The sequence below is a fragment of the Andrographis paniculata genome, unplaced genomic scaffold (genome assembly GCF_009805555.1).
Source record: "Andrographis paniculata isolate CXL003 unplaced genomic scaffold, ASM980555v1 Contig71END, whole genome shotgun sequence".
In the NCBI taxonomy this organism is placed as follows: Eukaryota; Viridiplantae; Streptophyta; class Magnoliopsida; order Lamiales; family Acanthaceae; genus Andrographis; species Andrographis paniculata.
Window position 1 is genome coordinate 1120163 of NW_026137608.1, and position 16952 is coordinate 1137114.

At 32.7% G+C, this 16952-nt stretch overlaps 3 protein-coding genes and 1 pseudogene across 3 annotated transcripts; 3 read left to right on the top strand and 1 right to left on the bottom strand.

Moving 5' to 3' along the window:
• Window positions 1-1280: 1280 nt before the first annotated feature.
• Window positions 1281-2166, top strand: LOC127264682 (stress-response A/B barrel domain-containing protein HS1). Its single transcript, XM_051294179.1, has 2 exons — window positions 1281-1489; window positions 1775-2166. The coding sequence occupies exons 1-2, from the start codon at window positions 1344-1346 to the stop codon at window positions 1962-1964; spliced, it is 336 nt and encodes a 111-aa protein (XP_051150136.1). The 5' UTR covers window positions 1281-1343; the 3' UTR covers window positions 1965-2166.
• Window positions 2167-3749: 1583 nt separating this feature from the next.
• Window positions 3750-7135, top strand: LOC127264938 (zinc finger BED domain-containing protein RICESLEEPER 2-like). Its single transcript, XM_051294545.1, has 5 exons — window positions 3750-3934; window positions 4258-6304; window positions 6394-6457; window positions 6724-6797; window positions 6923-7135. The coding sequence occupies exons 2-3, from the start codon at window positions 4261-4263 to the stop codon at window positions 6399-6401; spliced, it is 2052 nt and encodes a 683-aa protein (XP_051150502.1). The 5' UTR covers window positions 3750-3934; window positions 4258-4260; the 3' UTR covers window positions 6402-6457; window positions 6724-6797; window positions 6923-7135.
• Window positions 7136-13242: 6107 nt separating this feature from the next.
• Window positions 13243-14281, bottom strand: LOC127264720 (glutathione S-transferase T3-like). The gene is made up of 3 exons (XM_051294222.1): window positions 13994-14281; window positions 13602-13912; window positions 13243-13498 (listed from the first exon to the last, which is right to left on the bottom strand). Exons 1-3 carry the CDS (start codon window positions 14279-14281, stop codon window positions 13243-13245), a joined length of 855 nt encoding a protein of 284 aa, XP_051150179.1.
• Window positions 14282-15376: 1095 nt separating this feature from the next.
• On the top strand, window positions 15377-16610 carry LOC127264721 (uncharacterized; annotated as a pseudogene).
• The last annotated feature ends 342 nt before the right edge of the window (window positions 16611-16952 follow it).

Sequence of the window (16952 nt, forward strand, 5' to 3'; positions counted from 1 at the left end):
AGCACAAATCCCAAAGGTCGGGCGTAAGAAGGTCGGGTATTGAAGTCGGATCAAGTCCAAATGTTAGGCGTAATAAGGTCGGACACAAAATGAAGACAGTACAAGGTCGGGTAGTAAAAGTAGCTAATCTACAGGTCGGGTGAGAAGGCAGTTCCTGATAGTGGAGGGTAGTTTCAACTGGCGAGCAGTTTTCAAAGGTCGGACGTGGTAGGACAGTTCCACATGTGTCAATAAGAGAGAACTTCTGAGGTGGTTAACAACGGTTATGGTAACCGACTAGGTGGCGGTTCGAACCGCATCTTTAAGGGGTTATTTAAGTATTCCGTACTGTACGGAGAAAGGATCTTCAATCGACATCAAATTCAAGAGAATTACTTTTGGGGATCACCACTTTTATTTTCCAGTCTTTTATTTTATTTTTTTTTATGTATTCTACAATGTTTAGAGATCTCTAATAGACACTCATCTATCAAATTCGAGGATATTTCTCTATTTTCGGATTTCACTTTTTATTGTTGAAAAATTGCATCAACAATATATATAACTACCAAATATTAATATTTAAAGTTCCACACGCAATAAATAAATAAATATTTAGTTAAAAGATCGATGTAGTATTATTTTTATAAATAATACTCTTTCGGTTTTAATTTAATTGACATATTTTTTATTTTTGTTCGTCTCATAACAATGAATACATTTCTATTTTTTTTTTTTTATAGAAGTTCTAACTCAATAGATAGTTAACAAATATAAATCAATTTAATTAACTACATAATATATAATATCATACATAATATAAGACCACTTAAAATATCTTTATTTCTATCTCTTTCTTAAAAAAACAAATATTTTTATCTATCTTTAAAATTTTACCTCTTTTGTATAATTAATTTATATTAATTATAAATAAATGTATTTTTTTTATCTATTATAAAAAAATTTATTCTTTACAAAATGATATACATATTATATATATTTTTATTGCAATATAATTTTTTTAAATATTTAAATACATATTTTAATTTTTTAATTATATATATATTAAATTTATTTAAGATTACCAATATTATTAATCACCTAATAAATAATAAAATAAAATGATAATTTATTATGAATTAATTGAACATGTTAGGTTAAATATCGTGTCACTAATAAAATGTTTGAATTAAACGAATTTGAGGAATAAAATATGTCAATTAAGCAAGATAGAGGAAGTATTTTTTAAATTTAAAATGCTAAAAAATCAAATCCCAAATTATTAGTAATAGATAAGATTTCCGATTAGCTGAAGGGTCTCAAAAGTCAAAAGGGGCTAAGCGGAGAAGAGCAACGAATCGGCAATGGCGGAAGGGCAAGGACAGGGAGTCGTGAAGCACATTCTGCTCGCCAAGTTCAAGGAAGGCATCTCTGACCACCAAATTGAGGAATACGCCAAGCAATACGCCAACCTCGTCAATCTCGTCCCTTCTATGAAGGCCTTCGCTTGGTTGGTACTCTACTCGTTTCCCCCCTTCCTTTTCAAGTTAATTATTGGAAATAGTTTCATTTTGTTTGGAAAACTTAAAATTGACCGTATAGATTCAGATCGAGAGAGATCTGATAGCTTTATGTTATCTTTTTCTCGGACTGTTGGGAGAGATTTGGAATGAAATTGGGTGGATTGAATTGATAGTTAGGTTTAATTTTGATCTGTCTTATTCTGCTCATGATTCTCGAGCAATATAATGGCGATCATGAACAACTAATTCTGCTCCACTGATGTGATGTGTAGGGGCAAAGATGTGAGCATTGAGAACATGAACCAGGGGTTCACTCATGTCTTTGAATCAAGCTTTGAGAGTACTCAAGGCATTGCTGAGTACGTTGCTCATCCAGATCACGTCGATTTTGCAAACTTGTTACTCCCGAAACTCGAGAAAGTCCTCGTGGTCGACTACAAGCCTACATCAGTCCTGGTTTGAGAACTAACTCATTACCTACATACCTTGTCTGTTGTTGGTGTTTTTCAATCACCATTGCTGTTTACATTGTTCTTCTTTGCTGGAAGATAAGATAAAGAGTCACGGCTACCCACGCTTGTTCGTCTTTTCATTTGAAATCACATGTCAGATCTTGTGTCTTTGTTTGAATTTGTTATATTTGATCCTTTACAAATTCAAAGCATGGTATCACACCCATAGTTGCCCGTATTTGGTATGATATTAATTCTAGTTAGGATTTGGTTTCGAGGTGGAGACGGAGAGTATTTAGTGTCCCACGTCGGTTGTATGTCAGGAGCTCTCATTGTTTATAATGATGAAAAACCAAACTCCTCTTATTGCCAATTGGTTTTGAGATGGAGTCCGAAACCCTTGTTAATTAGAAATCTCGATTTCTCAATCAACTTTAACTAAATGGACACATGGTGAAGAACAGAGGCAAGTGTTGGGGTTATTAAATTGAGCTTTTGCAGCTATCCTTGCCTTCTCAACTTTATCAAGCCTTGTTGACGACGAGGTTGAAACAAAAAGATTATCCATGCGACCATAATCGAAGAATGGAATACTTGTAGACCATAGGATAAACAAAAGAATTTTTTTGTGAAATTAGACTAAAACTAAAACTAAAATCAATTATTGTTCAAGTGATGGCGCGGCTGATCCCACGCTACGAGAATTGTTTTCCGGGTATTTGGGAATGTTAACAAGGTTGCCAACGGCGGCGTTTCTGCACCTTTGGAAGATCTGCTAAGCCGGATTCATACATTCACAGACACAGCTACATTAAGCTGTCTAAAGAGGAAGAAAAGTGTGAGAAGAGTTGGGAAGAAGAAGACAAGTTGGTGAAGTAGAGCAAGGAATGGTGTGTTGATCCTCATCATCAACGACATTTTGAGGATTCGATTGTCTTCCCTTTCCTTGTGTTTGTGTTATTGTTCCTCTTCATTTTGAAATTCTTAGTTAATTAATTAGTAGTACATCATAATGAAATATATATACATATTTCGTTCCGATTTTCATGTTTGACTGGGTTAGATTTGACTCAATTAGAACATACAATATGTAATACTATATTCCCTTTCATCTTGAACGAAAGTATACATTTGAATTTGAATTTTTTTAGTATATTAAAACATAATAGTTATTTTATTTTATTTTAATTTTTTTTATATATATCTATATAGCAATGGTTGGGTCCAAACTGGGTTGCCTACGTACCCGAATGAGATCAAGTCATACGTAGTTCTACTGATAAGCTATACAATCCCAGCAAATCTAATAGACAAGACAAGACAAGCCTAGGTACTCCAAGTATAAAAAAACCAAAAACAATCTGCCTAAGGCATCAACACCATTAGGGGTGGAAATAGGCCAGGCGGCCTGTCAGGGGCCTATGACCTGGCCTACATCAAGCCTGGCCTGGCCTGTTCTATTTATTAGAAAGGCCAGGTTCAGAGTTTTGTTAAAGCCTGTTTATATATACAGAAAAAATAGGCTTAGGCTTATGAAAAAGCCTATTTACTAAACAGGCCGGCCTGTTTAATAATAATATTATTATTATATAAAATTATTTTTTATTATTATAAAATAAGAATAGTTTTATATATAATAATGATATATAAAAAAAAAATTTTAATTATAAATTTATTAAAAAAAAACAAAAATAAAAATAATTTTTATCCCAATAAAAAATTTCAAATATGAACAACTACTGCACACATGTTCATTTTTTTGTTTCTTTTATCATAATTCAAATATTATCCCGCTGTAAACTGAACAACAACTGTCCATATTCCTTTTCCACCGCTGCAAGCCTGCAACTGCTGCCAGACCTCCACGCCGTCCAGGGTTTTGCAATCTTCTTCACAGAGACCCACTACTTTTCTTTTTCCTTCTTCTGTCTTCATCGCCTCTTCTTTTTTATTGCTACCGGTGGAATTTGGAAAAATAAGGTAAATATCGTTTTTATATGTTTTTTTTCGTTATTTTTATTTAGATATGAATTTCAATATATATATTTTTTGTTTTTTTGTTATATTTTATTTATCTTATATATTTTTTTATGACGTTTTTTTTGTTTTTTTATAACGTCATTTTTTAAAAATAGTTTTGTTATTTTTATTTTTGTGTTTTATATTATTTAGATTAAAATGAAAATTTTATATTTTTGTAGAAAAATATAAGATATATATTTACAAGAATGATCAGTTTCTGATATTTTCGTTTATAATGTATATCATTAATTAAATAAATTTTTTTATTTATTTTGAAGCAGGATATGGCTTCGATGGATGAAACAAATATTTTTGATCTTCTATCTGATACACACAATAGTATATCAGTGGATTCCCTTTCAAGCCAACCTGTGGATGATAACAGAAATGAAGACGAAAGGAATTCAAATCAAGCAAATGAAGGTGCCAATAGGAAAAAAAGGAAAAAAACTTCAATTGTGTGGAATGACTTTGATGAAATTCAAGTTGCTGAAGGTGTTAAGAAAGCTATTTGCAAATACTGTAAAAATGCATTTGCTACTGGGGGAAGAGGTGCGAGCACAAGCCATCTAAAGAGACATTCAGAAGGGTGTTTGCAGAGGACAGTACAAATGGCTTCACAAAAGAAACAATGTGTCATTCCTTTTAAGCCATCCAATTCAAGTAATCCGTTTATAAGTCCGGGGTTTAGATTTTCTAATGAAAAGATGAGGGAAGTCATTGCCACTTCTATTATGGTACATGAGTATCCTTTTAGCATTGTAGAAGACGATGCTTTTATATGGTCATTTCAGTATGCGAACCCTGAATTTCAGAAAGTTTCTCGTAAGACGATACGAAGTGATTGCATAGCAATATATGAAGCAGAAAGAAAAGCATTGAAGGAATTATTAAAGAGTGTGAGCAAGATTAGCTTGACAACAGATATGTGGAAATCCAGTCATCAAGTGATTGAATATATGGTAATCACTGGTCATTTTATAGATTCTGGGTGGAAGCTTCAGAAAAGGATTTTAAGCTTTGTCAAGGTGCCTGCTCCAAGGCGAGGAATTGATGTAGCCAATGCCATTTTCAAATGTTTGAAGGCTTGGGGGATCGAAGATAAAGTGTTCTCAATATCAGTTGACAATGCTTCATATAATGACTCGTGCTTGAGGTATCTAAAAGACTACATATCACGCAGCACCAAGCTTGTCCTCGATGGAGCTCTATTTCATGTTAGATGTTGTGCACACATATTGAATCTTTTGGTGCAAGATGGGCTTAGTCGAATCAAAGATATCATCCATAATGTTCGTGAAAGTGTGAAGTATGTAAACTTCAATGATTCAAGATTGAAGAGTTTTGGTGAAGTAGTTGAACAAAAGCATCTAAAAGAAAGGAAGTTGATAATTGATTGTCCAACAAGGTGGAATTCTACATATCACATGTTAGCCGCTGCTTTAAAATTCAAGATTGTCTTCTCAGAATACCAAGAAAGAGAACCTCATTATACATTTGCACCTTCAAATGAAGATTGGGAGAAAGTCGAGAAAGTTTGTAAACTTTTAGAGGTTTTCAACTTAGCTACCAATTTAATATCTGGAAGTGAATATCCTACTGCCAACTTGTATCTTTCAGAGGTCTGGAAAGTGAAGCAAGTAATTGATGATGCGACAAAGGATGATGATCTTTTTATGATACAAATGGCAACGCAAATGAAAGAAAAGTTTGATAAATATTGGGGTGAGTGCAATCTATTGATGGCTGTTGCAAATGTATTGGATCCGAGAGTTAAATTTCATGGTGTTGAAATATGTTTTCCAATGATATACAAGTCTGAAGAAGTTGCTGCCGAGTATGTGAACAAAGTGCGTGCTTCACTGCAACAACTATATAATGATTATGTGGCCTTAAGTGTTGAAGAATCATCCTCAAGTCAGTGCAATATGGCTAACATCTCCTCTGCCACCACCCAATCTGAATCTGCGATAGTTATTGGGTTTGATCAAATTATGAGTCTTGTAAGAGCAAAAGAAGCAATTCCTGTATCAAAATCTGAATTGGATGCCTATCTCGAGGACAGTGTTTATATTCCTGATGGAAATATGTCTTCATTTTGTGCCTTGGAGTGGTGGAGGAACAACAACATGAAATATAAAGTTTTATCGAAGATGGCTGCTGATGTACTTGCGATTCCAATATCAACGGTAGCTTCAGAGTCTACATTTAGTGCTGGAGGTAGAATTATAGATGAATATCGTTCAAGATTGAATGAAGAATCTATTGAGACACTAATTTGTGGAGGAGATTGGCTTCGACATAAATACAACTTGAAAAAAAAAGAAGGTAAATTTTATTATTAACTGTCTTTTCTTTATCTTATTCATCACCCACAATATATTTTTTTCTAATAAAAATATTTCTCTCATTTGAAGGTGAATGAGTCTTTGAAGGAGATAAGCTTATAGATTAAAGAAGTTCTTTAATACTTTGGTTGCGGTACGTTTTAAATTTATAATATTTTCTGAAATTTTTTATACAGATTAATTGTTTGAAAATCTGATTTTTTTAGTAAGATATTGTTGTTGCATGATGTATTTTGGGAGGATTCAACTTTGATTTTCTGAAATTTGTTGCAGGATGTATTGTTTGAAATATTTAGATAGGTTTGCAGGTGGTTGTTTTGATATTACAATTATTTATTTATTTTTTTTAAAATATTTGGATAGGTTTGCAGGTGCTGAAATTTTAAATTTTGATTTCAGGAGTGGAAATGCTAATGTCCAGAAGATATTATTGATCTATTTGCTATTTTTCTCTTGAAACTTTTATTGTATTGGTAAGTAAGATATTCCTTTTTTCTTTTTGTTCTAATATAATTTTTTGATGCTTTGCGTAATTTATATATAGAAGGAAGAAATTTCAGATATAATACTAATTTGATCAACTTTTGTACTTGAACAGATTTAATGGTTTCAGAAACTTTGGGGGAATTTGCAATTCTTGTGGCTTGTGGCCTGTGGGTGACGTGAACTTGAAAAACTATGTTATTAATTTCTAAATATTTTTGTCGAATTTTTTAATATTGCTTCTGAGTTAGCGTTGCTTATTTCTTTGTTAGAACAATCAGCTTAATGACAATAGATTGATGTAAACTGTTTTTTTTTTTTTTAATGTCATTATGCAGTAATTTCTATCAGCTTTTGTCTGGAGTTTGCAAGACTTATTCCCAATAATTATATATATATTTGAATGAATTGTAATATACGTTTTTTTGCAAATTATTAGTATAATATATTGTATTTTTATATGGCAATAAAAATGATTATTTTTGTCATTAAAAAACAGAATTTCTTATTTTTTTATATATAATATAAATAATTGTATCTGTTTTATTTTTTATTTATAGTACGAAATTTACAAAAAAAAAATAATAATAATAAATTATTATGTAGCCTTTTAAACAGGCTCGTAGGCCAGGCCAGACTTTTAAAAAGGCCAGGCTCAGGCTTTAAAAATATTTTTTTTCAGGCTGGTAGGCCAGGCTCAGGCCATATCTTTTTAAGACAGGCCAAGCCTATTTAACCAAAGCCTGGCCTGGCCTGGCCTATTTCCACCCCTAAACACCATACTAAACACTAAGCTATCAAGTCTAAATGTCATCGGTCAAAGCTAAGTCAAAATCAAAGAGGGTGAGCCTGCCACTTGAAACGGAAAGTAGGAAGACCGTCAGCATCCGCTCGAAGGAGGCCTCTAATCGACGAAGGGATATCTGTTGGGAGAAGTATCCGCTCAATCGGGAGAGAAACCGCCACAGTCGCTAAGGCATCTGCGCGTGGTTCCCTTCTCTATATATATGATATATCCGCCAAGTCGTATTCCTAAGCCGCAGGCGAATATACATAAGGCAATGTTGGAGACTCCAATGGCTTGTCTCGGAAGAGATCAAAGAGATGCAAGTTGTCAAATCTGTCTCGATCCATAATGGCATCAATCATCGATCTATTGCTATCCCTACTCTAGTTTGAATTGCCGTAAGCTCTGCCAAAGTGTTCGTTGCCTGCGGAATCGGAGTCTGAAACGCAATGAATACTGCTCATACCGAATCTCGGATAATACCTGCCGCTCCGGGATTGCCAAGCGAAGCACCATTTTTGTTAAGCTTGAACCATCTCGGAGATATTGCCTCCCATCCCACCATAATCAGAGGCCGAGGAATTGGAGGGGGGTATCGAAATCCAAGTCCATCTGCTATATGAAAATCTCCCACCCAATGTCGACGTAAGAGAATCCGAGCATGCCAAAGAGTTCGCAAGTGTGAATGAATCCGCCATATGATCCTCTCGGAAGATACACAAAGCCCCCTATGCTTCGCATCGTTCCGAGCAATTCAAATGAACCATAGTATCAACAACAGAACATACGTTCTAATACTCAGAGAATGTGCCGAAGAAAGCCTCCTCGAAGACACAAATAGATGCAATATATGTGTCTCTGGCAAAGATATCCTGAAAAGCACCGCAAAATGCTTCCACACTCGCCAGGCAACCGCCGAACTAATAAAGAGATGCGAGATAGTCTCGACCTCCATGTGACAACAGTGGCATCGTGAGACAATCGAAACACCATAATGCTGAAGAATCTCATATGTTGGTATCCGTCGCCTAAACAATCTCCATTAAAAAGACTGACATCGTCAGAGTAAGAATACCCGACCACAATATCCCCGACGGCCTACTCCGTAGCCCCATATCACGGCAAAGCTCCCAAGCTGAGGATGTCGTAAATGTACAAGATGACGAGGCCATTCAACTAATCCAATCCTTAGACTGTCTATCAACAGGGACCTCCATAACACGTTGAACGAGCGACTCAGGAAAATATGCTCGCAATTTTACAATATCCCACGAGTCACCACTCCACATATCTCGAACCAAGATCGGCAGTGGCGGCGGTAGTCTGCCATCCCGAAAGGTCGAAAGGGGCTGCTCTCCAAGCCATCTATCATCCTAGAAATAACACGCCCCTCGACCTAAAGTCCAATGAATCTGCAATTGAACCTCCTCCTTAACTCGGCACAAGCGCTTCCACACGAGGTTGACGTAGCTCCGACAAAGAGCACCGCCCGGAAAGGAATCGCAAAAGTACTTGTGCCGCATTGCCTGCGCCCACAAGGAAGAACCCTCGTGAAGCTTCCACCAAAATTTCATGGAAAATGCATGAACCATATCCGAGAGACGTCGAAGTCTCAAACCACCCTCCTCTTGCGCCCGTGCCCCATTCGCCAAAAAAATCCAATGATGCTGGCGAAGACCATGATACGAGCCCCAAAAGAACCGCACACAGATCTGCTCAACTTCATGAAGTATCAATTGTGGAGGCTGCAACACCTGAAGTAAATACAGTGGAAGAGACAAAAGTGTACTCCGAATAAGCTGTAATCGGCCGCCATGTGACAATACTGATCGAAGATTTTTGGAGATTTAAAAATATCTTTTAAGATACAAAAAATAACCGGTGAGTGTCTGGGTCGAACTCAGGGAATATGCGAATATCCTATATTTAATTAGAAAAAGTGCAATAATTTAATGCAATCGAAGAAATTGAAGAGATATATTTCAGAAATTAAATCTAACTAAAAAATGATAAAATATACGTATCTCGAAAAGGATGAAGCGAGGCGTTTGTGTCTGACTTTTGCGTTCCTTAATGGCTAGATTTCTATGGATGAAATGAGCGGGATGATGATGACGTGATAGTGAAAAATATATGTATAATTGTGGGGCGGCTCGGAGGAATGAACGTGATTGCATTTGCTCGCTTAAGCCGATTCTCGACTCGGTTGGTACTTTGACCTTAGGGGATTTACAACGAGGCTTCAGCGACACCCGACAAAGAAAATCATAAGTAAAAAACTCTACTGTCACTAGAAATTTATGTGACTCAATAGACCAACGCCTATGCCTTATGAATTATTCTTTCAACCGCTCCGCTAGTGGCTCTACCCTTCTGATACCTCTATTTAATCGGAATTGAATTCAGAACAACAACTAAGCAGGTCGACAAGGCTCCCACGTACTTAGCTACGTTGAACTACCCGGAATCTGTTTGTGACACGAAACAAGACTGAAATAGTCGATTCTTCTATCGCCCTTCCGCAACTTTGTCGAAATCTAACTTGAACAATTCAAATTGAACATAGAATTTTTTGGGTGAAGGTGAGGTGGAGAAATATGATAGGAATTCTACTAGCTAAAATAATATGCAGTAATTAAAAGAAAATGAGGAGAAAATCAGTTTACTCGCGACACAAAATTGAAAATCTCGTATTATTAAATTAGATAAAAATATGAGAGAAAAGAAATGGAGAAACTAGAATGTATGGAATATACATTATTGTATATATATGGTGTGTATGTATATTTAGAGGGGATATTTATAGGGAGAAAAACTTCTAAAAGCTTCGCGGTTACAACCGTCCATAAATAACTATTAACTACCTTTAATAACAATAAATAACTACCTTTAAAAATAGCTACTAACTACCTTTAAAAATAATCATAAATAACTACCTTTAAAAATAGCCATAAATAACTACCTCTATAAATAGCTACTAACTACCTCTAAAAATAGCAACTAATATAACTACTAATAATTTACTAAAAACTACCTATTTTCTAGAAGGTTTTAGAATAAATATTATACAAAAATAGCCAAAAATTGACTAAATGATGATGCAGGAATTAAATATGGGAGCTGGGAGAATGCATGAATAAATGCAAGGTGGCTAGAATAAATACAGGAGCTGAGGGAGGTTGGGCGGATTTAATGCAGCCACCGCTCACTTTCCATGTACGGTCTTCCGCACTCTGTCGCTTGAATTCCGTGCAATGGTTGACTTTGACTTCCACACGTTGACTTTTCTGCGTTGACCGTTGACTTTCGCGCCGGTGACCATTTTTCGCTCCCGAAGTCATTTTTTTTCGCTTTTTAAGGCTTGTTTTGGACTCCCAAATCAGTTTTCAAGCATTATTTCCCCTGCATAATTAGTAAACATCTTATAAATATTTATTTAAATAAATAATACTTATTAAATAAAATTAATTTAGCCAAAATTAAATACTTAAATAGCACATAAATAATGCCTAAAAATATAATTCAAAAAATACATCAATTAATTTAATTTATACACCAAAATAATTATAAATTACACCTAAAAACTAATAAATTAATACTATACACACTAGATGAAATAAATACAATTATTAGAATAAATTAACATAAATAATACCAAAATTTGACATAAATAAATATAAGTTATAAAATATGGCAAAATCAGGAGTTATCAAACTCCTCACACTTAACCTTTATTCGTCCTTAAATAAATTCAATTAATGAAATTAAACCAAGTATTTTCTAAATAAGGACTCAATATTGTCGGCAATATTAACGGTGGTGTGTAAACGAATCTTAGCTAAAGTTCAGATTCTTAAGCCATTTATGCGATATTGTTCATCTGCAAAGATTCAAAATTATGTCTCCCGAAATATTTTCAAACTTAAGTATTCGGAGTAGCTTCTAAAAATGATGCGATGACTCAAAGCTTTAAATAAATCGCCGTAATAAGTCATAAATTAAGAAACAAGGCGGCCCGGTAGACATTGCTACCGATAATAAATTAATTTCGACATTTTTCGCGTCGATTTTGTTTTTTTTTGCTAAGTCAAGTTACATATAAAGATAATTGCATCCTCCTCACACTATCCGTTCGTCAATATCATTTTTAAGGAAACTTAATTCATCATCTCCGCTAACAAACGTAGCTAAATATACGAAAGTTCTAAAAATTAGACCAAGTATGGAATAAATAAAATGAGGGGATATCAACCAACTTTATCAAAATCCCGATTTATACTCATACTCAAAAGAATTTCAATTATTGAATATATTCAATTTCAAACTCAAATTAAGCACAATAAGAATCGATTGACTCGAGAAAATAACATATTTCACGGCTAATTTTATTTTAAAGAAATAAATTAAATATTATAAATAAAATAATTTAATTCACATAAATTGCACAAGAATAAATTACACAAAATAACTTAATCGGCATAAATTAAGCAACATAAAAAAAAAATAAATATGAATAATTTAAGCCAAAATAAATTAACCTCAAATAAATTAATTAGCACACAATATTTATTGTGGCTTAAAAAAAATATTCAATTAAAGAGCCACTGCAATTGAACAAATGCTTGCATATAGCCTATATTATTATTCTAGAAAATAATGAAATCAAGTTAATTAAATGAATGAAAAATAAAATAAGCAGGGGAGTAAAAATGAAATAATTACCACACAAAACAAACACTTATCCTAAGTCTGTTCTGGTACAATTAATAAATAAAACAATAACCTATACTGGAGTACAAGTCTGAATTACTACTTTAATGGGATTATACTAGGCTGATTAATTAAATTAATAAATGGATCGTCATTATACATAATTTCACAAGAATTAAGTTAATTGCAGCCAGATCACACTTAGACCATCTCCAACCTACTGCATAAATACCAAAAATGGGGGGAGGGGCTCCAACCCACTCCCAAATCCCCCCATTTTTGCAGCAATCAACAGTTGGAGTAACGTTGTTACTCCACTCCAAAATGGAGTGGAGTTTTTGTGGTGTTTTTATATTTTTGGTATTTTTCTTGATGTGTTGTGTAATTTTAATTTTTTAGTAGATGATATATAATTTTATATTTTAAAAAGTTGTATTTTTTTTTTTGAAAAATAATGTATAATTTTATTTTTTAAAAGTGATATAATTTTAGTTTTTGGAAAGTAATATATAATTTTATTTTTTAAATTGATATATAATTTTACTGTTTGAAAAGTGATATAATTTTTATTTTTTTAAAATGATATGTAATTTTATTTTTTAAATTAACGTGTAATTTTACTTTGTAAAAAGTTATGTTTAATTTTTTATTTTAAAATTAATTATTTTATATATTTTCCACAAAAAAATTATAATATGTATGTATAATTATTAAAAAATGATATGTTTGTATTTAAATTTAAATTTATTTAAATTTGAAAATAATATATGTTATAAAATTATTTAGCAAATAAAATAAAAATACAAAAGCACGTTGCATAGGATGCAAATTACATAAAATATTACATTGATAGAATTCAAATTACATAAAACAAATTGCATAAAAAATAAAATTACATTGATAAAATACAATTGCATAAAATATTAAAATATACCGATCTAATACGGAGGAATATCAGCATTTCCATCTCCACCAATATCACTGAAATATTGAGAAAACATATTCGAAGAAGACTGTGGATTTGATCCCTGAAATTCCATTGTTCTTTTCTGTAAAATTTCATCTTTCTTGAGCTGGTAGTAAGCACGCTGAGCAGGATCAGAAATAGCATTCAAGTCCATATTCATAATTTTTTCCTCGCGTGCCATTCTTTTAAATGCTAATTTCTCTCGTTCCAGTTGCAAAAATTCTTGCCTGTGCAAATTTGATTTTTGTAGTATTTCCAGAACCATTGAATTTTGTTTTTTAACTTCAGTAACATGAGCATCTTCTTTATCCTTATTTTTCTTTCTGCTACTTTGCTTTTTTCACCCCTATGGGGCGCTCATATGAAGACCCACCAACATTATAATTTAAATTTAATCCACTCTCATCATCGTCTAAGTTAACAGAAAATGATGAATTTTCAGGAGATTCAAAAGCAGTGTTATCCGACGACGATGATACATGAGTGAAATTATTTTTTCGAGGTATTTTATATGGGTTTCTAGCTTCATTATGATCATTAAATTTTTCAAAATCTTTTAACAAATTCCAAACATGATCAAATTTAAAACCTTTTTTAGAACTTGCATATTCCTTCATTAGTATCTCATTTGCTTGATTTAACTGCAAACAAGATTTTAAGGTTACAAATAGAACTGTCAAGCTATATATATATATTAACAATAAATTTAAGAAATGACTTACAACATCCATTTCTGAAGCTCCATTGGGTTTTAAAGTTTCTACTTTCTTGATACAAGCAAGTAACTTTCGAACAACTTTCTCAATGGCTTGGATCCGATTTTGTACAGATCTTGCACTACGTATCTCCCAATCAGGATTTTTAGTTTGGTTGTATGCATCAGTGATTCGATTCCAAAATTGATTCCTGGATTGCTGCCTTCCAGTAATTGGATCTTGCGAGATATCTAAATAATGTTGGCATAGCAACACATCTTCATCATGACTATAACCACCACCTCGGATGGACATTTTGAGAAGAACTTTTGATAAACTTTTATTATATTAGAATGAAAAGTGAGTGATTCTGATGCAATAATTTAAAGAGTGGAAACATGTATTTATAGACAAATTTTGGATAGATATCAAATCTTATCCATTGTGAAACTTAATCTCAAACGTCGATTTAGATTTCACAAAACCCTATCCGTTGGATCAAAACACTTTTTTGACCAATCTCAATTATTTATATTATATTTGACTATATATATATATTATAATAATCTACTTATCTATATAAAAAACAATCTGAACCGTTCGTTTGGATTTCATCTTCATTTCATCCGTTGGATTGATATCTATATTATCCAATCAATTATTATATATTATAAATTATAAAAATTCATTTATCCATGTCAAAGTAACCATGAGCGTTCGTTTAGATTCCATTTACATTTCATCCGTTGGATTGGATATCTATATTATCCAATCAATTTTTATATATTATAAATTATTAAAATTCATTTATCTACGTCAGAGCAATCATGAGCGTTCGTTTGGATTTCATCTCCATTTCATCCGTTGGATTGGATATCTATATTATCCAATCAATTTTTATATATTATAAATTATTAAAATTCATTTATCTACGTCAGAGCAATCATGAGCGTTCGTTTGGATTTCATCTCCATTTCATCCGTTGGATTGGATATCTATATTATCCAATCAATTATTATATATTATAAATTATAAAAATCTATTTATCCATATCTGAGCAATCATGATCGTTCATTTGGATTTCATCTTCACTTCATCCGTTAGATTGGATATCCATATTATCCAATCAATTATTATATATTATAAATTATAAAAATCCATTTATCCATATCCGAGCTATCATGATTGTTCATTTGGATTTCATCTTCATTTCATCCGTTGGATGGATATCTATATTATCCAAATATTTCTCATATATTTATATTTTATCTAAAATTTTCATTCTATAAATTAGTTGACATTCAACAAAGGTTTATTCATCAAACTTATATTCACTTATCAAAACAATATTATTTCTTCAGCACGAGCAACTCTTCATCGTCAGATGATGAAGAAGTGAGTAGAATTTTCATGGAGTCCTTTCAAGAGGATGAAGCAGCAATCTCCATATTCATGCAAAACAATGCTTATTTGGAACAGTTACTCAATCTATCTCAATCAACCCATCGAGGCTCTATCCTAGGTCATCGAGTAATTAATCGTGATCGTGAAAGTTCAGATCGTAATTTATATAATGATTATTTTTCAAATAATCCTTTATATAATGAACAAATGTTTCGTCGACGATTTCGAATGTCTTAAAGTATGTTTCTTCGTATTGTTGATGCGATTAAAGATCATGATCCGTATTTTCAACAACGGAGAGATGGTCTTGGTAGACTTGGCTTGTCAACCTTACAAAAGGTAACTGTTGTTTTTCGGGTGTTAGCATATGGTGTACCTGCAGATTCAACTGATGTGTACATTAAAATTGGTGAATCAACAACAATTGAAAGTGTTAAGAGATTTTGTCGTGCCGTCGTTGAAATTTTTTCAACTGAATATCTTCGATATCCTAATGCTAATGATATTGCAAAGTTGCTTCATATTGGAGAATCTCGTGGTTTTCCAGGTATGTTGGGCAGTTTAGATTGTATGAATTGGAAGTGGAAAAATTGTCCTACGGTTTTCGCAGGTCAATATACAGGTCGTAGTGGAACACCGACTATTATTCTCGAAGTTGTGGCTAATTATGATCTTTGGATTTGGCATGCATATTTTGGTATGCCAGGTGCCAATAATGACATTAATGTTTTAGAATCATCGCACTTGTTTTCAAATCTTGCTCTAGGTATTGTTCATCCTGCACATTATACCCTTCAAGGGAAAGAATACAATATGGGGTATTATCTAGCTGATGGTATTTATCCTAAGTAGGCTACTCTTGTGCAAACTATTCGTGATCCACGAGGTCCAAAAAAAAGACTTTTTGCACAGAAACAAGAGTCCTGTAGAAAAGATGTTGAGCGTGCTTTCAGAGTTCTACAATCACGTTGGCATATAATTGTTGGAGCTGTTCGATTTTGGCAAAAAAATGTTCTGCATGATATTATCACTGCTTGCATTATTATGCATAATATGATAATAGAAAGATGAACGAGATCTCAGTGCACCTATCAGAGAAGTTTTAGAAACACCACCCCCATCCGTGGAAATGGCAACCGATGAAACCATCCAACTTCAACAATTTATTGCCCGACATAGACAAATTAGAGACAAAGATGCTCATTTTGCACTCCGTAATGATTTAATAAAGCATATATAGGAGCAATATAGTAACTCCATTGAATAAATATGTCATATTTTATTTGAACTATTTTGTAATGTATGTTTTGTAATAAATTGTTATGAAATAATAATATTACGTTATCTTTGTTTAATTATTATGATCATATTTGTCTTGATAGCATTTAATTATTTATTTAAAATTATTTTATTTGTAATAGTTATTAATTATAAATGTTAATTTTTATATATGTAATTTTTAAATAATTTATAAATTATATGTGTATGGATCTAATGTAAAAATAAATTAAAGTAGAGGTGTAATTTATAAATATGAAAAGTTATATAAAATAATATAAAAGAGGAATATATAGGGAATATA